This window comes from Lathyrus oleraceus, chromosome 5 (assembly GCF_024323335.1).
Source record: "Lathyrus oleraceus cultivar Zhongwan6 chromosome 5, CAAS_Psat_ZW6_1.0, whole genome shotgun sequence".
Taxonomy (NCBI): domain Eukaryota; kingdom Viridiplantae; phylum Streptophyta; class Magnoliopsida; order Fabales; family Fabaceae; genus Lathyrus; species Lathyrus oleraceus.
Genome location: NC_066583.1, coordinates 132,874,100 through 132,896,810, shown reverse-complemented (window position 1 = coordinate 132,896,810; position 22,711 = coordinate 132,874,100). Strand labels below are relative to the sequence as shown.

The window sequence follows — 22,711 nt, the reverse complement described above, 5'->3', positions numbered from 1 at the left end:
TGCCGAAGCCTCTTGTATTATTACCTCCCATGAGAAACAATAGTATGAAATTGTACATTTTTGCATCAAACTCTACAATAGGTAGTATGTTAGCCCATGAAGATGATGATGGCGTGGAAAGGGCCATATATTATCTTAGTCGATTGTTAAATGATACAGAAACTAGGTATAACTTGATAAAAATTTACATCTTTCTTTGTATTTCTCTTATATGAAATTGAAATATTACATGAAATCGACAGATGTGTTTGTCTACTTGATTTCGATATTATTAAACACATGTTGTCGAAACTAATTCTACATAGTAGAATAGGAAAATGGGATCTCACACTAATAGAGTATTCTTTGACTTATGTGTCATTGAATCCTTCCTATGAGGGATGTAGAGTCAAATCAAAGACATCAATGAAGCTCTCTTGAGATCGGGATAGTGACCCTAGAGTGGGAGAAGACTGGGTATGCTCCTGAAAGCCTTCATGAGAAAGAAACCCAACAGGATTTTGAACTTGGTTAGGCATACCAACATCTGGAGTATTCTTGACACGAGCTCCTCCAGTCGTATCTTGTGTAGGACTAGATTTCATGAGAACAACTGGCATTGGAGCCTCGACCCTGTCAGCCTGAGGAGTGGTTCAAACATAGGACGGTCATGTCCTTCAATAGGAGACTCATTAGTTGGACTTTCAGCATTTTCTGCAATTGGCTCTAAAGATCCTCCAACAGGTTATCTTAATTGATTGACGACTCTTCCATTCCCAGCGTCACTATGTAGATTGACAGATGTTGAAGTGGTTGTCAAAGATGTTGTGTATTTGATGCTTGAAAAATCATCATGGTTGTAGGATGCATCTGGTTATGTCGGAAAGTCTGCAGGATCGACATAGACAACCTGCCCAAATGAATTTTGAATTAGTATATAGTTTAAAAACAAAAATACAAAAGGAACAAGGTAATAAGTTACCTTATCAACGGCTGGACGAGGGCTTAAAGGTGCATTCTCAAGACTCTGAGCGGGTTGTCAAGAGGTTGCGCCACTCTTTTTCCTCTTGCTTAAAGGTGGAACTTCACTCTCCTCAGTCCCCTCATCCTCAAAGACTGTGACTGTTTCACGCCTAATCCTTTTTTTCTTTCCAAGGCCAAAAGTTTCAACATTGGTCTTGCCTGCCCCTTGATGTGCAAAGTTGGCATCAATAACTTTGATAACCATACTCATCTGATGTTTTGGAGGGATAGGAGGAGGAGATTGTATATTGTCATCACTTATGTCAGACTCACTCTCTTTATAGGGAGACTAACATGGTTCGACAATGTTAAACAAGTTAACAAATGAAGTCAAATAAGAGTAGGAGAGCAGAAGGTACAAACCAGAGCTTCTTCTCTGGAAGAATCATCGACATCATCATCTAGTTGCTTTGTCCTTGAAGGCCCTACAACAGAAGAGGTCTTCACTTTCTTTTGACCCTAAAAGAACAAAATAGATAAGGACGTTAAAAAGAAAAGACTAAAAGAAGGTTAAATATCCTCTTTACCTATGAAATTCATGTAGTGTTGATGCCTTGAGAGCCAGCAGTCGACGCCCTTAGATTGGAGGGAATGCCTGTAAAAGGTACAAAAAATGCATTAGAATCCAAGAGGTAAGTAAGGCAAGATAAGGTGAGTATCACTTTAGAGCTAGTATGCAAATATTACCTTGGTCCCTCATAAAAGAGAAAACGTCGACCAAGCATTGTGCCATGAGTGTATGGTCTGGAACATCGGCATAATAAAGTGCCCACCAATCCTCAAACTCTTGGGTGCAATGATAAGAGAGAAAAAATTTGAAGGAACTGAGGAAAACCTCATTCATTTTGTAAAATATGTGGTAACTTTTAAGCCATCTTTCATTGGGTATGTCGGTAGAGAAGAAAAAAGTATTTGCTTGAGGAACTAAGCTTTTAGGCAGTAGTTGGCTCAAAATAAACTTCTTAGCTACCAAGTTTGGCAAGTAAGGAGTTGCTCTTAGTCTTGATTTAGAGGAGGTAATCCTTGTCCACACAGAAATGTGTTAGAAGAATGCAAGCAAAGTAACATGTATTTCCTTTTCTTATTGACGGGATGGATTGGGAAATGGTTTCCCGAACCATTCAGGTCCATATTGTCGAATGAAAAATGGTTCCAAAGTCAAAGTGAACGTCTTGTGTAACACCCTACTTACAGACTCGACAATTAAGTAATTAAAACAAGTATATCACAATTAACCACCAAGAAAGATGTTACTCACAACAACCAAAAACCATTTTGAACCACATAATTTAAAAAGTTAAACAATTTGATAAACAACCTTAACAACATTATTAGTTTGAAAAGTGGTTCATCACAAAATAGAATCAAACAGAAAGATACGCAACATAAACAAATAAAAGACAACTCGATCCCCCTGTGTTACGTATCAGAACGACTTTGTTATATATTCGAATGACAAGCAACTAAAGAGGCACAACACCATCCTCGACCTCAAGCTCATACTCAGATACCTGGTTATATGTACTCTAGAGGAGCACAGACGTAACAACACAAAAGGGGGTGAGAATACATTCAAATAATAAATAGTTCATACACAATCAAGATAGGTCCATATATCAGGAATGCACACCAACACTAGGTATTCACATCTCACCCATACACTCCAATTCACATAATCATTCAAAATTATTCATCATCACACAAGCATAACATCATCATATAATATAATATAACAATGACTTAAGTCATGCTCGTCACAACCCCCACTCTGAGTTGGACTAATGGCTCAACTCTATATACATGCGGTGCGGACTCAATAACTGGTTCTTCATATTAACCGGATGTAGCGGTAAATTCATGACCATCAAGCTATGGATAAGCTAGACGTCAATAAAACTAGAGTTGCCACCGCGATTTTATTGTTTCCAAGGGAAAAGGGAAAAGTACGAATAAAACCCAAAGATAAGAAGTTTTCAAATCAAAACTAATAAAATTCCAGAGATTACAAGTAAGGGGGTTGGTTACACAGAGGGAAGGTGTTAAGCACCCAAAGTGTCCTAGGTACTCCTAGGGAGCCCTTTTTTGTGTGCATATGTATTTAGTATAAAATGATGTTGTTTGTAATAAATATAGTGGAGGGATGAGAAAAGAATTCATTAATTCTATTTTTGTGTTTGACAAGACCTTCGTACTTGTGCCTACGTACCAATATAAAAATGAGGGATCAAAACCTCGTAGTTCGTGGTAACAATTTCAAAATGAGTGCATTGCTTTTAACAACAATTTAAGTTTAACAAAGGCAGAAAAAGCCTAAAAAAAGTTTGAATGAGTGTTAGTTATTTTTGGCTTTTGAAATTTTAAGTCAAGTATGATTAGGTCTATTTACAAGTTTAATTAAGAAAAGAGTTTTAAAATGCAATGACATAAGGACCATAGTTTCTAATTTGCAAAATGGTCTAAGTTAAAAAACACAAGCAAAGAAGATTTTCAAAGGAGGGAGAGATTTGAAATTAAAGAAGTGGGGAAGAGATGAAGAGACTAATCCTAAGCACAAATTTAAAAGTTAAGAGTTGAAAAGATCTGACCAATGGGCTGCAATCCAATAGACAAGAATGTCATATAGAAACCCAAATTTTCCTTGGACTTTAGCATCAAGCAATATCAATACACAAATAGTAAGATGAAGAGCAAGGTATCAAATAAAGATAGCCATATCTAAGCTTAACAACTTTGTGATCTTCTTCGTAATTTCCCATGCATCAGATGAACTCAAAGGTAGGCACTAAGCACAAGTTCAAAGTAACAGCTCCAAAAGATCAAGTAGCAGATGAACTCAAATGGGATCACAATACTTACTTCAGATGAAGTTCAAATCACAAGCACTTGGTTCCATGAAAGTTGGCATTGGCCAAGTCCTTTTGCATAAGGAATGTTGCCTAATTCTAAGTCCAAAGTCTCAGAGCAAACCAATAGTCCACACAAAATGTCTTTTAGGGTTTTTGTTGTTATTATGTATACTAAGGTCAAAAGGCCACAAACACAAACAAGTATATACAAACTCAATATAAACACAAGATATGGCTCAAATGAGCAAAGTGAAAATGACATTAAAGTAGACAAGTTAAATGGTATGAATAACGGCAAATGAATAAAGGCTCAAAATTAAAGTGCATACAAGTAAATGGCTTGAAGTTAAATGTTAGTTGTTAGTTTATTAGAAGTTAGTATTGCTTTTGCTTTTGTTTTGTTTAAGTCATTCTTTGGAGAACACTCAATCCACTTGTCACAAGCATGGATCCTTGAACCAAGACATCTTCCAAAGGAAGGAAAAAAGACCAAGTTTCCACATAATACCATGAAAGAGGGGAGACTTACAATCTCACTTATTAGAATGCTATGCCTTTTGTGTCAACAATTTAGCGCCATGTTAAGCAAACATAATTGAACTTATGTAGAAGTCACAACTATTTGAGGTCGGGCAATAGAAATTTTAGTATTAATGCATGTTAGAGACATGGTATTATGAACCATGCTCCTAAAACATACCACACTTAAAAAGAATATGCAAAAGGGCGGACCTAATCTCATCCACACTCATGTTGATTTTACAATCAACTAGAATTAGGATGTAGAGATATCATAGGTCTATGACATGAATGAAAAGGGAATGGGATCAAGATGAAGAGGTAGGGGAAATGGAATCAACATAAATTGGTCAAAGGAGGACTTTTATCAAATTAAAATCATTCATTCATTTTGGGAGATGAAATGTACATTTCGTCAATCCCCTAAATCCAATGATTTTAACTTAACAAAGTCAAATCAACCTTGACCAAGGCCCAACAACATAATTCAACTCAACAAGTCAATATCAAATGCTCAACATAATTTATTTTGCAATTAAACAATTAAAATCAATTAAATAATGCATTAAATTAAAGTATGGTTTGTCAAATTCCTAAAACCTCATCAAAACACCAAAGAAATGGCCATGAGATTTATCATAGGTCAAACAAGGTCAAAGGACCTTGGAGAAAAAATTTCATAATTTTTGGAAACTTAAAAGTATTTTTAAACAATTAAAAATATTCACAAAATCAACTAAATCATGAAAAATATTAATAATGATCCAAAAATGATTTTAATTCAGAAAATGAAAGAGGAATTTATTTAATTTTTTTTTGGTGAAACTCTCATATTTTTTGAATTAATATTAAAATTAATATGAATTAATGAAAATAAACCAAATAAAAGGAAAAATCAGAAAATAGAAAAAACGTGGACCACTTGATCTTCCTCATTAATTGAGGTGGCAGATCAAGTGGTTGCTAGTGCGCATTCCACCATGGTTTTGAGTCAACGCGCAACACAAATGGTAATCAATTTCAACGCGTGTGATTAAAACAATTCAAATGGATCAAGTGGTTCTGATGAGTGCCAATATATCACCGGAGCCAAAGCTCCGGTCTCCTTCTCCGGTGAGCTTCACCGGACTGGTTCACTCATAACCATCATCAAAATTAAAAGTAAGGACATGAATTCAAAGTAAAAATGTCACTGAGCTCGAATCTGGCCTCAATTTATCCTAACTCCAACTATATTGAGAGATACAAGGAGTTTAAATTTGAGGTGCACGATCTGAGTTGCTACGATTTGACCTCAAAGCAACTCAATCTTGTTGCCTACATTGGTAGGACTTCAGACAACCAAAGATCCAAGAGAATATGGAGAATTGAGTGAGAATCGAAGAGATGATTTTTTTTGGAAAATACCTTCAATGCAAGTCTGTGCTCGACTGATCTTGCTCTTGCTTGCTCTTGATCTTGTTCAGGACACTCAAAGGAGTAGAATTGAATGGATGAAAATCTCAAGACTCTTGGAGTTTCGAATCTCAAAATAGTGAAATTCAAACTCAATTTCCAATGGAAATTATCAAGGTTATCCTTTGAAATGAGAGGGTTTGAAGGTGTGGATTCAAAGCTGGCGCGCAAGGTCCTTAATTCTGATGCATAAAGCCTCTATTTATAGCCAAATGGTTTGATATTTGCACAATTGAAATGGATTTCCAAAAATAGCAATGTGCAATGCATGAGTGCATGAGAGTGTACAAGCCCATGAAATCACTTCTTCTGATCCATAATTGAGTACAAGCAATGTTGAGATCATGTTGGAATGCAAGGCAAATGTGTATGGAATTTCAAGTTCAATCTTGCCAAATGATGATCCATGTTCAAGCCATGTGCAGCCCATTCAAATCTTGTCCAAAATGGATGAAATTGGACTTTTTGGAAAGGTTAGATCAAGAGGAACAACTTTCATGTTGGACACTTTTTCATTTGAAGCTTGGATCATGATGAATTTTAAGGTGGAAGTTGGGAAAATCAAACATGTCAAAAAAAATTCTAAGTGTCAAGCCATATGTTCACTTATTCCACCTTGGCTAACTTTTTATGTGAGCTTCAAATGAGAAAGTTTCCTTCATAAAAGTTGTATCTATATCAAACTACTTCAAAATAGTCACAAATTTCACCTCATTTGGATTTAATATGAAGGAGTTATGCATCTTTGAAGTTGAGGAAAATCACTTGTTCAATGGCATTGGTCCAAAATTACCTATAATGTATCCTCATATCATATGCACATAGAAGTTGAATTATCTCTTCCTCTATAAATCAAAGTTGAATTAGACACCTTGAATTTGATTGTGCAACTTGGAAATATTTCATATCATAAAAATTGAGCAAGTTATGACCTTGGGAAGTTGACCTTCAAATTAGGGTTTAGACAAAATGACCTATAATCTTTCACCATAAAAAATGACTTTCTAAGCAAAACTAGATCTAAACCTCAACATGAAAGTTATTTGGAATGTCATTCATAGTAAATTTTCTCTTGGAATCATTTTCATATGACAAAAAATTTAGGAGATAGGGTCTAGGGAACCCAATTTTTATCACATGAATTCCTCTGGTCAACCACCACCAACCAACTTGCTAACTTGCAATTCTATTGACTTTTGGGACCCATGTAAGATCATATATGCATAAGATAATGAAATTTTAAGTATCCCTTGAATTATTTGATCAATTGTTGAAGAAGTTACACAAGATACCCAGATGAACTAGGGTTTCCAAGGCAAACCAATTCCAAACTCTTGATGAATTCTTGATCAAAATAACATGTGAAGCTCATGGGGATCCATATATGATGTTTAGAGCCATAGTAAACCACTTCTTGATTGAGCTCCTTGAAATGAGGCTCTTAAACCCTAGATGTGAGCTTGATGAATCAAAGGTGAGCACATACCCTACCTACAAAAGAGTTAGTGTATACAAAGACATATTTTTGGTATTTTGGTTAGTAAAGATGATAAAATACAAAGTATGATTTAATCAAATGGTGCTTGGTGATCTCTCCTAATGCAAACCCAATGAATGAGGGGTAAGGAGGATGCCAAGATGTGATCCCAATGCCAATGCATATGATGAGATAGCATGAGGGATCTTAGGTTCAAAATTGGGGTCTTACACCGGGTTCCAAACTCTACGAACCCCGAGCCCCCATTATGAGCTTCAAGCCCCCCTCTGAGCTTGGTACAAGTCACTAGTCTCCACTCTAAACTTGCAAATATGCCTCTTTCACAATAATGACAACTTATAATGCATGGTATATCACAATGCAATGACAGCAACACAACAACGATGACAGCCCCACTCTGTCTGTAAACAGTCATACAACAACATAGTAAAGACTATAACCCCACTCTGGCTGCGTTTTTTGTAAAAAAAAATTGACACAAAATTATGTTACTGTTAGCCTGGAATATCTAATTGGGAAAAGTCGATTAAATGTTGCATTGGACAAATGCTAAGTGTTAGCATTGATTGATATAAGTTGACAGGAATGGGTACGTCGACAGAAGCATTTCGACAAGGATCTTGAACCATGATTTGGAAGAATCTCAAGAGAAGATCTTGAGACATGGTTTAGAGGAGTCTCAAGAAAAATTCGGATTGATCACTCGACACTGTTTCGAGGTCGAAGCGTTCGACAGACTCCAAAGACTTAGAAGATTTTGGAAACCAAAGACTGAAGAAGGGGCTTAGCGTTGTCAGCAATCACCTTCGATAAGCAGACAATTACTAGTCACTAAAAATAGTTACGAACGTGGGATAATTGTTTTCAGAAGTTTCCAAGTACTGACGACGTGATAGTGCATCAGAAGATCAAATTGCATGTTCTTGAAGACGTGTTGGTTCTCTAGGAATAAGCTGTCGGAGACGGTTATCTTTAGTTTAGTATATATAATATTTTATATGTTGTAATCGAGGTCGCAAATTTCATATATTTTTGGCTTAAATAGTCTTTTTGTCCCTGTAAGTTGGCGTGTTTTTGTTTTTAGTCCCTAAACCATTCATGGACTATTTCTAAGAAAAAAACGGTTTAGGGATTAAAAACAAAAACGTGCAAACTTACATGGATGAAGAGATTATTTAAACCTATATTTTTTCTTTAGAAATGAAGTACACGAGTCTAAGTCAAAGTGCGAAATAGTTTGTGAATAACATATGAGTTTGCATCCTTTTTGTTTTACTGTTTATGTTTCCTTAATTGAAACATCTTTACTTTTTATCATTTCCTACATTTATTTAATACCGTTTATTGTAAAAAAAAATATTTTAATTCAAGTTTTTTCGTCGTTAAAATTTGCCTTAATCTTATCTACACGCAAATATTCATAGTCACTTCATATACACACTTTCTTATAAATGTAAATCTGTTTGCACAAAATTATTTCCAAAATTTTACGAGTTAATCTTACAAATTTTTAAACTCCTAATTATTTGTTAAAAACACCGGTAAACAATTACACTATAAAAATAATTTAAAAAAAAAAAATCAAAACAAACACAGTCCCTTTGTCTTAAGATTGTGAGTTTTCCTCCTCACTGATAGAAATCTAGAGAGAGTCATAATGAGGAAGAAGAATATTATATTCATTGATTTAAAATAGAAGATTACAGAAGCTCTTATATAGATGAGCAGTGGCATAACAGATTATGCCACGTCAGCACAACAGCATAACAAACTTATAACAAACTTATATCTAAGACTCAGCTACACTACTACTCTATTATTCCCTCGTAGAAGCTGGCAGTGTAGAAGACAGCTGTTGTTTGCTGATGACCCTGAATTTGTCTCTGAGAGGGAGGAATTTAGCAGCAGAAAGAGGTTTGGTCAGGGCATCTGCCCACTGGTCTTGAGCTGGGACATGCTCAACTATCAGCTGCTTGGAGAGAACCTTCTCCCTTACAAAAAAGATATCGAGCTCCATGTGTTTTGTTCTGTTGTGCAGAACAGGATTATGCGCAAGTGTCACTGTGCTGAGATTATCACATAGGAGCTTAGGGGTAGTAAACCTGCAATGAAGTTCCTGAAGCAGAGATTGCACCCAAAGCATTTCAGAGGCCAGCTGAGCCATGCTCCTGTATTCTGCCTCAGCACTTGACCTAGCAACTAATTGTTGCTTTTTAGACCACCATGACACTAAGTTAGGCCCTAGGAAAACACAAGCGCCTGAGGTGGAACGCCTATCATCTGGGTCTGAAGCCCAATCAGCATCACAGAAACCAAGAAGAGACAATGGTTGATGAGGAGAGGCAGGTTGGATTAGTAAACCATGATGCAGAGTGCCACTGAGGTATCGTAGAATACGTTTGACAGCTTTCCAATGTTCCTCCAAGGGATTGGAAAGAAATTGGCATACTTTATTAACGGCAAATGAAATTTCAGGCCTGGTGAGGGTGGCATACTGAAGTGCACCCACCACAGACCTGAACTGAGTGGGGTCAGAGACAGCATTGGAGCCAATTTTAGAGAGTTTGGAAGTTGAAACCATGGGGGTGGGCATGCCATTGGAATTCAGCATGTTGGTTTTGGATAGCAGATCAGTGAGATACTTGGTTTGAGACAAGTGCAGTGAACCATTGGGTAAATGAGTGACTTCAATGCTCAGAAAGTAGTCCAACTTGCCAAGCTGCTTAAGAGAAAAATCAGAATTGAGCTGATGAATTAAGCTTGTGATAAAGGTGGCAGAATTCCCAGTGATGATAATATCATCAACATAAACCAAGACCATGATAGTTAAGGTGGCCTTGTTCAAGAGGAACAGGCTAGGATCACATCTGCTGGCAGTAAAGCCATGGAGCATCAGAGACCTTTTTAGCTTGTCAAACCAGGCCCTAGGTGCCTGTTTGAGTCCATAAATGGCTTTGTTGAGCTTACATACAAGAGTTTTGTCAGCTGCTTCAAACCCCGGAGGCTGCTGCATGTAAACCTCCTCTTCTAGAGTGCCATTGAGGAAAGCATTGTTAACATCTATCTGTTGTATAGGCCACCTGTTAGTGACAGCAAGAGTTAGGACAATTCTGACAGTAACAGGTTTTACCACAGGGGAAAATGTTTCAGTAAAATCAGAACCAGCTTTCTGATGAAATCCTTTGGCAACAAGCCTGGCCTTGAATTTATTGATGGAGCCATCAGTGTTTTCCTTCACCCTAAATACCCATTTACAACCAATGGGTTTCCTAGCTGATGAAGCAGGCACCAAGTCCCAAGTCTGATTTTTCAAAAGTGCCTGAAATTCATCTTTCATGGCCTGAAACCAATGGGGAGTGGCCAAGGCTTGTCTAACAGAGGTGGGATTCATATGTGTTAGTAAAAGAGTGGGTTTAAGTTTAGGTTTAACTATGCCATTCTTGGATCTAGTGACCATGGGGTGAGAGTTAAGGGGAGGGGCTGAAGGCTGGACAGAAGGTACAGAGGAAATGCTAGCAGGGAGAGAGGAAGGAGAAATGGTGCTAGCTTCAGCAGGATCAGAGGTGAGAGGAGTAAGAGGAGAGGATAGGGCAGGAGTCACATGAGAGGTGGCAGGAGAAGCATTATGTAAAGAATTAGGAGAAGCATGATGTAAAGAAGTAGGAGCAGGAGGAGTGTTATGAGCAGAGTTGGAAAAAGTTGTAGCAGTAGGAGTGTTAGGTAAAGAATTAGGAGAAGCATGATGTAAAGAAGTTGTAGCAGTAGGAGTGTTAGGTAAAGAATTAGGAGAAGCATGATGTAAAGAAGTTGTAGCATTAAGAGTGTTATGAGCAGGGCTAACACTTGTAAGAGGAAATAGAGGGACAGATAAAGTAGGAAAAGAACACGATGAGAGAGGGGAAGAAGAAGACTTAGAGGCAGGAGAGGCTATTGAGGAAAATAAAGACACATACGGAAATTTGGTTTCATGGAATAGAACATCTTTGGAAATATAGATACGCCCGGTGGGGGAAAGACACTTGTACCCTTTATGAATGGAAGAGTAACCAAGAAACACACATTCTTGTGACCTAAAATCCATTTTGTGAGAATTGTAGGGACGGAGGAAAGGAAAACATGCACAACCAAAAACCCTAAGATGAGAGTAGTCAGGGACTTTGTGAAGGAGCTTAAAGTAAGGTGATTGGTTGCCAAGGGAGACACTAGGTAGCCGGTTAATAAGATAGGCAGCAGTAACAAAAGCATGATCCCAAAACTTGAGAGGCAATTGAGAGTGAGCTAGAAGGGCAAGCCCGGTTTCAACAATATGACGATGTTTTCGTTCGACTATGCCATTTTTATGGTGAGTATGAGGACAAGTGAAACGATGAGAAATACCAAGAGTAGTGAGGTATTTGGTGAAGGGTCTGAATTCACCACCTCCATCACTTTGGACAGTTTTTATTGTACAATTGAATTGCAGCTCAATCATGGACTTGAAATGAACAAACTGAGTTAGAGTATCAGACTTTAGTTTGAGTGGAAACACCCACACAAACCTGGAAAAAGCATCCACACACGTGAGGAAATAGGTGTAAGCACCTGAAGAAGTGACAGGAGCAGGTCCCCATAGATCACAAACAACCAGCTCAAAAGGATGAGTATAAACAGTAGAGGAAAGGGAGGAGGGTAACCTATGAGACTTGCCAAGGCAGCAGGCAGTACAGAGTTCATTGAGAGGTTTAGAAGGAACAAGAATATGGCATAATTTTAACACTTCAGTGAGAGCATGATAATGAGGATGACCTAAACGTGTGTGCCACAAAGTATATTTAGAGTGAGAAATAGGTAAAGCGGAATTACAAGCAGTGGCAGAATTAACCGTAGGCAAATTATCAGAAGAAGAATCACTTTTATTAATGAATGTAAGATCATTACAAGGAGTGCAATCAGGTGAAACAGAATTATCCATTGAGGATTTACAAAGACAGCTAGAGAGCTTATTGGAAGCATTAAGGACAACACTAGAGTTAAGGCTAGGCAGAGATTTTGGCACAGGAGGAGCAGGAAGATGAAACTTGTACAGACCATCAGCTCCTACCACTCCTTGAAGAAGGACTTTAGAAGAATCCTGAGATTTGACAAGACAGAAATAAGGGTGAAATTCAAAGAAAACACAGTTATCTTGAGCAAACTTACTAACACTCATGAGATTTTTGGTGATATGAGGGACATGAAGTAAATTATGTAAGGTGAGTGGCATGTGAGTGGTGTTAGGTGAAGGGAATTGAAGAGAACCTATAGAGTTAATTGACAAACCTTGGCCATTACCCATATAAACTTGTTCAGAACCAGTCATAGATTGAATGTCAGACAGATTTGTGGAATCAGGTGTGACATGGTGAGATGCGCCAGAATCAGGAAACCACAGTTGATTGTTGAACGAAGGATCTGAAGTGGCAAGAAACGCTTGTGGTGTAGCAGCACGAGGTGCTGAAGGTCGAGGAGCAGCATAACCAGGAGCAGCATAACCAAAGGAGGGAGGATACTGAGGGCGAGTCTGCATCATGAATGGATTGAAAGGAATACGAGGAGCAGAGAAAGCAGATGGCATGGACTGTGTGTACCGGTGATAACAAATAGACGCATCATGACCAATTTTGTGACAGATCTGGCACTGAGATTTACCAGAACGGCCACCGCCTCGACCAAAACGGCCTCCACCACGACTTGACCGGCCACCTCTGTGCTGAGAGTTAGTATTCTCAGCTTGCGCAGTGACGTGATTGGTACTGGAAGGAAAGGCGTCTGAAGTAAGAGAGGTAGAGTCAGCTGGAGATGACGAAGGCGCCGGCGATGCTTGCGCAAGATTGACTGACACCGGTTCAGTGAGAATAGCCTTACGATGCTTGTCAAGGCGCGATTCATGCGCAAGAAGACAAGCCTCAAGTTCATCCAAGGAGCTAAGCTCTTCCTTACTGTTAATCGCAGCTACAATTGAATCATACTCCTCAGGGAGTGCATCGAGAACAATTTCAATTAGGTTACGTAAAGGTACTGGATCACCAACAGAGATGAGGGACTCACTGAGGTCACGAACACGTAACATGAACGCTTCAATAGTGAGCGCACCTTTGGAAAGATGACGAAGGTCAGAGCGAAGCTGTCTCGCCTTCGTCGTGAGGAGCGTTGCAAAGTAACGATGAACTTCGGTCCATATCTGCCATGAATGCTTGCAATCAACAAGTTTCGGCAGAAGCGAGTCAGAAATGGTAGAGAGTAACCAAGTGGAAATTAACGCATCTTGTTGTTCCCAATCCAGATACGCATCGCTTTCAACAGTGTGAGTAGGACCAGAGTTAGAGATGAAGCGCGGAGGGACCGCTGGTACTGTGATGAACCGCTGAAGCCGGTGGCCACGAACAACACCGTCGATCTGCTGTTTCCATAACTTGAAGTTTTTCTCATCAAGTTTAACAGAGATCAGATGCGAGAGTTTGACGTGAGAAGAAGGGAAGGCACCGTCGTTGCGAAACGGTGATGCCATGGAGGAAGGAAAAAAAAAATTCTGGATCAAGAGAGAAGCTCTGGATACCATGATAGAAATCTAGAGAGAGTCATAATGAGGAAGAAGAATATTATATTCATTGATTTAAAATAGAAGATTACAGAAGCTCTTATATAGATGAGCAGTGGCATAACAGATTATGCCACGTCAGCACAACAGCATAACAAACTTATAACAAACTTATATCTAAGACTCAGCTACACTACTACTCTATTACTCACAATACCTCTTTTATTTTGGCTGATTTAGTTACATAATGAATTTTCATTTTCGTGAAACTGAAAACACTTTAAAAGCATTTTTTAGTAAACAAAAAAAAAACACTTGAAAAACATTTCTTTTACAAAAACATTATGTGTGACAAAGGTATATATTATCAGTCTTTGAGGATAAATGATAAATCCAGAGAAGCTTTTGTAACTGGTTTCGCAGAGACATGGATTTACAAGGTTGTCTGAACAGAACAACCTTCCAATCTCTCAAACTCACTTCAACTCCCTCTTCCTCTTCTTCACCCTTCCTTTTTCCTTCACTCTACAAAACCAAAACCCCAACCATTCACTCTCCGAAATTTCCATTCCCACGCCTCACCAAACCTCTCCCCACCTCTTCCGCCTCCGTCGTCCAAACATCTCCGGCCACCACAAACATATCTTCCGAACAAGGTCATTACCCTCTTCTCTTAATTCTCTCTATTTGGTTTCTCATTCCTTAACAACAAATTGAAATTGGTGTGATGTAGGTGGAAAACCTCAATGGAAAGCCACAATTGACTTCAAGTGGATAAAGGATAACAAAGAAACTGTTGCTGCTAATATAAAGAACCGCAATTCTGATGCTGATTTGGAACTCATCCTCAACCTTTATGACAAGTTGTTTATTCTTCAGAAGGTTATGCTTCTCTTTTATCTCTTCATTATCAATTTCCATTTGATATAAATGCTAAATAACTAAAATGTTAATTTTTTTATAAAGAATCACCAATTATATGCTTGATGAATATTATATCATACCCTCACAAATAATTAGGTAATGCCTATGTAACACCACGGTGTGTCTGTGTGTCTGCGTCGTGTCTAGTGTCCGGGTCTTTTAATGGAGTAGTAATGGAATAATTTCTCAAAATCTTTGTTCTTTTAATGGCTTAGCTAATTTGTTTTTTACAGATAGCAGGAAGTTGAGAGGGTGCGTGGAGAGAGAAATGTGGTGGCGAATAAAATGAAAGGAAAATTAGAACCATCGGAACGCCAAATACTAATTGAACAAGGTGATTTTGCTATTGCGCTCACACGTTTTTAAGCAAATTTGTTCAAAACGGTAACGTTATGAATGCAGGGAAGAATTTGAAGGAGGGACTTATTGCTTTGGAAGAAGACTTGGTGAAGCTTAATGATGAGCTTCAACGGGAGGCGCAGTGTATACCAAACTTGACTCATCCGGATGTTCCAATAGGAGGGGAGGATAGTTCCACTATAAGGAAGATGGTACTTTCGATTATCACAAATACGTTCATTTTCTTTTTCTGAGTGAAAAGGTTGGTGTCGATCTCATTAATACTTCAAGTATTTTGTGGTTTTTTAGGTTGGCAGCGTTCCCAAATTTAGCTTTCCTGTCAAGGATCATCTCCAACTTGGAAAGGAACTTGATCTTTTTGATTTTGATGCTGCTGCAGAGGTATACTATGATTAATCTAACACTTAAAACATCATATTTTTAAAGTTTCGCTGTTATTAGTGTCATTTTGAGGTGTAGGTTAATAATATAGTGTAACTAGTAAAGGTGAAACAACACATTGTTAACATGACTCTGTTAGAATCTACTTTCCCGGTGGCAGTGTGCCTTGGATGTAAAACATATTTTGAAGTTTGGATCTTCAAAAGAGATAACATAATTGGCTCATGAATCTAACCTGCTGCTTCACAGGTCAGTGGTTCAAAGTTCTACTATCTGAAAAACGAAGCAGTTTTATTAGAGATGGCTCTTCTCAATTGGACACTTTCAGAAGTGATGAAGAGGGGCTTTATTCCTCTAACAACACCTGAAATTGTACGGTCCTCTATTGTTGAAAAATGCGGTTTCCAACCTCGTGCGAAAAATACCCAGGTTTGTGTGTATACTTATTTCTTGGACTAAAATTGATTGAAAAGCATGACAGCATCACTGATGTTTCATGCTAACATGAAACAGGTTTATTCTATCAATGATAGTGACCAATGCCTTATCGGCACTGCAGAGATTCCTGTTGGGGGCCTTCATATGGATTCTATACTTGCTGGCTCAATATTACCCTTAAAATATGTTGCATTTTCTCATTGCTTTCGTACGGAGGCAGGTGCTGCTGGCACTGCAACAAGGTAATTAATTATTGAGCTTGTTTATTTCATGTTCCTAGGTATTGATTTGACCACAGGTTCATATTGTCAATAATATCCAACCTTCCGCCGGCCAAAATTTATATAATCTGTTAAAGTTCGTACTCTTAAGTCTCACCCTACACTACATGTCAATGTTGTTGATGTTTATAAGTATTTAGATCTTCTAAATTTTCTGATATCGAGTACTAATGAGCAGGGGCCTTTATCGCGTCCACCAGTTCAGCAAAATTGAAATGTTTATTTTCTGCCGTCCAGAAGAGAGTGATTATTACCACGACGAGCTTATTAAAATTGAAGAAGACATGTTCTCGTCCCTAGGGTTACATTTTAAGTGAGTATTGCTACGTGGCAAATCCCTTCTTTTTTTTATAGCATTATCCCGTTACGGTGTTTAATATAACTGAGCATTTTCTGCAGAACTTTGGATATGGCCTCGGAAGATTTAGGCGCACCTGCTTATCGTAAATTTGATGTGGAAGCATGGATGCCTGGTTTAGAACGATTTGGCGAGGTCAGTATTTTATTCTCCTCGGGCTTAGGTTGCCTCTTTTTTAATATATATAATCTGCCGAGTCTTTGTTTATTCTTCATGTTTGATATAACGGCAGATTTCAAGCGCATCAAATTGTACAGACTATCAGAGTCGTCGATTGGGAATCCGGTATCGCCCATCAGAAGCACTTGTTCCCGGTCCAAAAAAATCAAAAGGCAATCTCGCTCCACCGCAGTTTGTTCACACGTTAAACGCAACAGCATGTGCTGTACCGCGAATGATTATATGTCTACTCGAAAATTACCAACAAGAAGATGGATCTGTCCTTATTCCGGAGCCATTGAGGCCATTCATGGGAGGGCTTAATGTTATCACAAGAAAATCATGATATAATGTATCATAACATTATTTTGTTTTTCATTCGAAGCATGCTGTTGCGGCATTAGATTGCGGTCATAGATGAGTTGAAGCAATTTCATTAAACTAAAGTGTCTCTGATTAGTTTGTTGAACAAGTAATCTTGATGATTTCAGGTCAATGAATAAAGAATGTAGAACTATATATTAATCAATCAAGATATATACACTAGGTCACTAGTCCTTATAATATAACACCTTCCAATTTCCAACTGAACTTTGTTTCAGATTGTGTTATGAGTCATTCTTTCACCAATATATGTTCAAGGAAGAAGCTTTTGCTTTATGATGAGTATGTGTTTTCAGCCTGACATAAACAATCGGGTAAAGGATTTGCGTAAAATGTTTCTTCCGACCGAAACCTGTCGACACCCTTTGTTCCAGAAATGGGTCCTTTTCTCTTCCTTAATAAGCCTAACCTGTAAAAACATAACAAACCAAATATCATACCAAACCATTAAATTACTTAACATATACATTAATGCTTTTCGCTTTTCTGTTTTCTGTTTTCTGCAATCTCATACCTTACTTGGTGGAGAGCATTCACTTTATTGGACAGCTTTTTCCCCTCAACCATTGATCCAGTTTTTAGTTTATCAAACAAACGAACGAGAGCTTTCCTGTTTAAAAGGAAATTCACGATAATGAAATCACAAAAAATTAAAAGATGGATATAAATTCGTCTGTTTAAGCTAGAGAGACTAACCTATCTGGAGATATGGTTCTTCCTCTTCCAAGAAAACGACGATGGCCTTCCACGGCCCGTGCCATGTTTCCAGGGTAAGAATGTACAAACACATCGCTTTCAACAGATACAATATAATCAAGAGCGGCCATTTGAGACGCGTGATTTGAAAATGGTTCAAGCTCATCAATAGATGCCAACTTTTCCTAATATAAATAAAAACCAGTTCAAACAATCTTTTATCAATCTTCATTCACCAAGAATACACAACAAGGAAGTATTGAATAGTTTCTAACCTTGCTCATTAAAAACGGATATCGCGACCGCAGTTCAGTCATATGAGACTCACCCCCATATATCTCCCCTGCAGCAATATACATCGGAGTCTTTGTAGGGTATCCAAGAGCACTAAGGAAAATTCCAGCTTCGTTTGGAGTTAAGGGACAATTCCCTTTAGACCTCTCTTCAGTAGGATCAATATGCTTTCTTTTCCAATAACTAGTATTCTCTCTGTAAGTTTAGTTCATCATAGTCATTTTCAAACATCAGATATCAGAAAAAGAGCACAAGACTCAACAAATTATTTCGAAGCATCAAGATTCATTACCTGATAATTCGTAGTTCTTCGGCCTCAGAAGTTGATAAACCGTGCGTGCATCCGCTAAATGCAAGCATATCCTTCTCGTAACGTAAGTGTAATGTTATATAAGGACCAAATGATCTCATCCTCTCCACCAATAACTGCAAGTAACACAATGAAAAGGTCTTGGTATAGTAAAAAGGAAACAAAGCAGCCAATAAGAGTTAGAATATAGTAATATACTTTTCCCATCTGTTCAATGCGAGGAGAGAAACGAAGAGCTTCAAAACAAGCACGACAACGAAGCTTCTGAATATCTGGAGGTAGATTGTTATTCGCTAATCGAGAATCGGATTTGGAAGCTTGAATAACCTTTAGAGAATTTCAATAAATAAGATAGTAAGATCAATAAATCAATAGTAAGATAGAAATTCATATACAAAAACAGGTTACATACTTTGAAATCATCCCAAAGGGATGCAATCTCTTTTTGATAGTAATCCATATCAGACCAGCTTTTGAACTGCTTCACCGTTTTGGTTGCATCCATCAGATCCTCGGGAAGTTTCTTAATGATTTTTATATCGTCAGCAAGAGAACTGATAAACCTCTTTTCATCAAAGATATCAGAGAAATTGCTGCAAATCAAGCAATGGACTATAAAATATAACATGTAAAATCAAATAACAGAAACACAAACGGACTCGATAGAATTAAAAAGTTACCTATTATCTTGCCAAAATGACTTTTTATCAAGCTCTGGAATTACAAGGGTGGCATTTATAATGCGAGCTATAGCTACCATATCACATATCTGCAGTAAAAGCATCAAATTTTCAGCTTCTAGCAATACAACAGTTAAAGAACATCTAAAAGTGAAAAAAAACTAAACTAAGATATTTCATATGAGAATAATTTAAAGAGAGAAAACAGACCCCGGTGCGCATTTGGTTGAGTCCACCATTTGTATGTACTAGAAGGTAACCACGCGAATTTTCAGGAGCTGGATGAACATTTGACACTTTAATTAATTAGAATTAAGTAGAATAAACACATACACCGACACACACTTACCGATCCTAACATATTCCCTGTAGTCCTATTTATAAATGATCTATATATTGTTCAGATACATTAGTTATTCAATATATTAAAAAATATTTTCTCAAATTTTAAGTTTCTTACTTGTATAATTAAGGGTAGGCTTTGTACAAGGTAGAAATCCATGATTTGGTGGAGGCTTCCATAGTTTCTCATAGTTTGATTCTGTATCCTCTCTTGAATCATTCAACTGCCAAAACTAAAAGAGTCAAAATACATCACAATAGCTTTGTATAATTTAAAATATATTACAAAAATAGCCTTAGAAACACGCACTAAAACACGACACTAACACGAACACATCAACACTATAAATTCATGAAAAAATAAAAGTGATTGAAACTAACATCATGTATCAATGTTGTAACTAGACATATTTCTAATTTTGTTATTTTAAAATTTTAAAAAAATATCAATTTAAATTTCATTTTCGTTCTCTAAATAGATTGTGTGGGGCTATGTGAATAAATGAGTTATCTTGATGCAAACAGAAAACCTTAGAAGCAGAGAGTTGATCTTTATATAAATGGAGAGGAACGAGCTCTTGGGTCCAGCTTTGCAGGTCACGAAACTGTCAAAATTTGAGTACAACACAAATTTTCAATAAATGATTTTCCATAAAAACCACATACGCTAAAACTAGCAAATTTTATTATAAGCTATATAAACTCATCAATAAATAATATACTTAAAATTGAAGCTTCTCAACCATAAAACTAATAAAAAAATTACTTGTTTTTTTTTAAAGTCATAAATAAAAATATTGTTGGAGAAGATCATGGAGTATCTCAAGTCAATAGGAACAAACATGAAAAACACAAACCTAATAATAACAAAAAATTTATAAAAAAAAAGAAGTAGAAGAAAAAGGAGAATAATATATACTAACCGTGTGAATCTTTTTATTGAACTTTTCATGATGAAATGGAGAAGTAGTGGATACGTGAACATGATGAACAAAGAAGAAACAAGTGATAGCTATTGAAAAAACGGTTGCACCAAGGAATCTCCATAGTAGAATGCTTAATGGAAGTTTTCTACGCTTCTGCATGAATCCTTTGGATGAAAAAACACTGAATTCACCTAAGTTGATACTAATGATTTTTCTCCCTACAAAACAAAAGTCACGTTGTTATTACTATTATAAAAGAACAAAACCAGATACTAGGTTCGGGAATGTTAATAATGATGAGAACCTGAACCTCGGACTCTGGGAGTAGTCATGTTTTTTTTTCTTTTTTGAAGTGAATGATGATGATAAGTAACTATTTAAGAAAACTGTGTTTGGTGGTTTTGTTTTTTTTTCTTTTGTGTGAATAATGTGATGTTAAGTTGGAATCAATGTGGTGTTTTGTTGATTAGCACCTTGATGTGGACGGTTTTTGAATATTATATTTACTTCTTAGTTACTCACTCACTTCACTCAATTGCATAACTGACTCTCTCTCTTTAATGCTTCCTACTTCTAAGATTTTCTGTGGACCCATTTCCTTCTTTTTCTCACTCTCTCTCTCTCACTCTTTTTTTTTCTTCAAAAGATAAACTTAAATAAACTATTATAGATATCAAATCATTTTAAGATAGACTTAAAAAAAAGAAAATGGTTATTGTCATCTTAATCATTTTAAATTAATGTATCATTTATTTTACAAAAATATACTACCATTCAAATTTATGATTCATTTTAACTCTTTTATTTACAATTTTATCCTTTTTATATATTCAAATAATTAAATTTAATTATAATTTTAAGTTTTCTCACATTTTAAATAAATTCAATATAACAATGATAAAAATAAAGTAATTAAATCATCATTAATAAAATATAAAACAATCCAAATTCAATTTGGATTTAAAACTATAATAATTAAAATATAAGTAACAATCTTAATTGATAATTTTTTTTGTCAAAAATTGTAAGTTAAAATTTTCACAATGATAGGGGTTAACTATTATATGATTTATTGGTTTTATTTAATTATTAATTTATACATATGAATAATTTATTTATATTTATATTAAATATAAATAAAATATAAATAAATAATGCGTCAGAGATTGAACCAAACACACTAATATTTTACATTCTTTTAAATCAACTTACATATGAGGGTTAAACTACCTCACTCATTCTTATTGATCTTCATCCGAGAAGATAGGTGTTCAAGTTAGTACTGTTATCTAATCTAGTTTTAAATAAAAGTATATCCATTTTGTATCCACAATTAATAAATAAAAATAGATATTAATCAGCTAGTGAAGTCGAAAGAGAAGTTCGACTCGAAGAAGTCAGAGGTGAAGCAAGCACAAGTAGACCTCAAAGAACAAGACACATGCCTGCAAGGTTGCAAGAATGTGCGATTACATTAGATGATGTGGTCAATGAAAAAGGTGAATTGGTACATTATACTTTCTACGCAGATGTCGAACTTGTCAGTGCAGCTGAGGAATTGAAAGATTCGAAGTGGATGAAAGCAATGAACGAAGAGCTGAAGTCAATCGAAGTCAACAACACTTGGTCCCTTGTCGAATTTCCCCAAGATAAGAAGGCAATCGATGTGAAGTGAGTATACAAGGTAAAGTTGAATCACAAAGGAGAAGTGACTTGACACAAGGCGAGACTTGTGGCGAAAGGATTTCCTTAGAAAGAAGGAATCAACTTCGATGCAGTTTTTGTACCTGTTGCTAGGATCGAAACAATCAGGTTGATTGTTGGTCTAGCAAACATGAATAAATGGCAGATGTGTCAGATGGATGTGAAATGTGCATTCCTTAATGGCCCCTTAGAAGAAGAAGTTTATGTTGCACAACCAGCTGGATTTGTGAAACAATGTGAAGAAAGAAAGGTGTAAAGGTTGCGTAAAGCCCTGTACGGACTTAAACAAGCTCCAAGAGCTTGGAACAATAAGTTAGATGGTTTTCTAAGGGAAAAGGAATTTGTGAAGTGCAAATTTGAACATGGAATATATGTAAGAAGAAGCAAGAGTGAATTGCTTATACTATGTCTCTATATCGATGACTTGCTGATAACAGGTAGCTGCAAGAAGGAAATTGAAGACTTCAAAGGTGATCTCAACAAGGAATTCGAAATGTCAGATTTGGGTGACATTTTATACTTCCTTGACATCGAATTTTACAAGAGTGGTAGAGGTTTGATGATGCACCAAAGAAGGTATGCAAGCGAAATACTCAAG

At 36.7% G+C, this 22,711-nt stretch overlaps 2 protein-coding genes across 5 annotated transcripts; one reads left to right on the top strand and one right to left on the bottom strand.

The window, feature by feature from the left end:
- The first annotated feature begins 14,210 nt into the window (after positions 1-14,210).
- Positions 14,211-17,306, top strand: LOC127088356 (serine--tRNA ligase, chloroplastic/mitochondrial). Of its 2 annotated transcripts, XM_051029311.1 has the most exons (10): positions 14,211-14,532; positions 14,610-14,758; positions 15,041-15,134; positions 15,203-15,351; positions 15,449-15,541; positions 15,791-15,970; positions 16,055-16,221; positions 16,439-16,573; positions 16,660-16,753; positions 16,851-17,306. In XM_051029311.1, exons 1-10 carry the CDS (start codon positions 14,304-14,306, stop codon positions 17,121-17,123), a joined length of 1,563 nt encoding a protein of 520 aa, XP_050885268.1. In that variant the 5' UTR covers positions 14,211-14,303; the 3' UTR covers positions 17,124-17,306. The 2 variants fall into 2 exon arrangements, with proteins under 2 accessions (XP_050885268.1, XP_050885269.1); XM_051029312.1 differs by lacking the exon at positions 14,211-14,532 and having other exon boundaries at positions 14,608-14,758; positions 15,034-15,134.
- On the bottom strand, positions 17,274-20,883 carry LOC127088354 (O-fucosyltransferase 7). Of its 3 annotated transcripts, none has more exons than XM_051029309.1 (13): positions 20,720-20,883; positions 20,407-20,627; positions 20,014-20,088; positions 19,602-19,707; positions 19,352-19,419; positions 19,142-19,230; positions 18,874-19,054; positions 18,660-18,788; positions 18,444-18,577; positions 18,133-18,346; positions 17,858-18,042; positions 17,676-17,771; positions 17,274-17,570 (listed from the first exon to the last, which is right to left on the bottom strand). In XM_051029309.1, the coding sequence occupies exons 1-13, from the start codon at positions 20,739-20,741 to the stop codon at positions 17,435-17,437; spliced, it is 1,656 nt and encodes a 551-aa protein (XP_050885266.1). In that variant the 5' UTR covers positions 20,742-20,883; the 3' UTR covers positions 17,274-17,434. The 3 variants fall into 3 exon arrangements, with proteins under 3 accessions (XP_050885266.1, XP_050885265.1, XP_050885267.1); XM_051029308.1 differs by having other exon boundaries at positions 20,714-20,882; XM_051029310.1 differs by lacking the exon at positions 20,014-20,088 and having other exon boundaries at positions 20,714-20,883.
- Between the last annotated feature and the right edge of the window lie 1,828 nt (positions 20,884-22,711).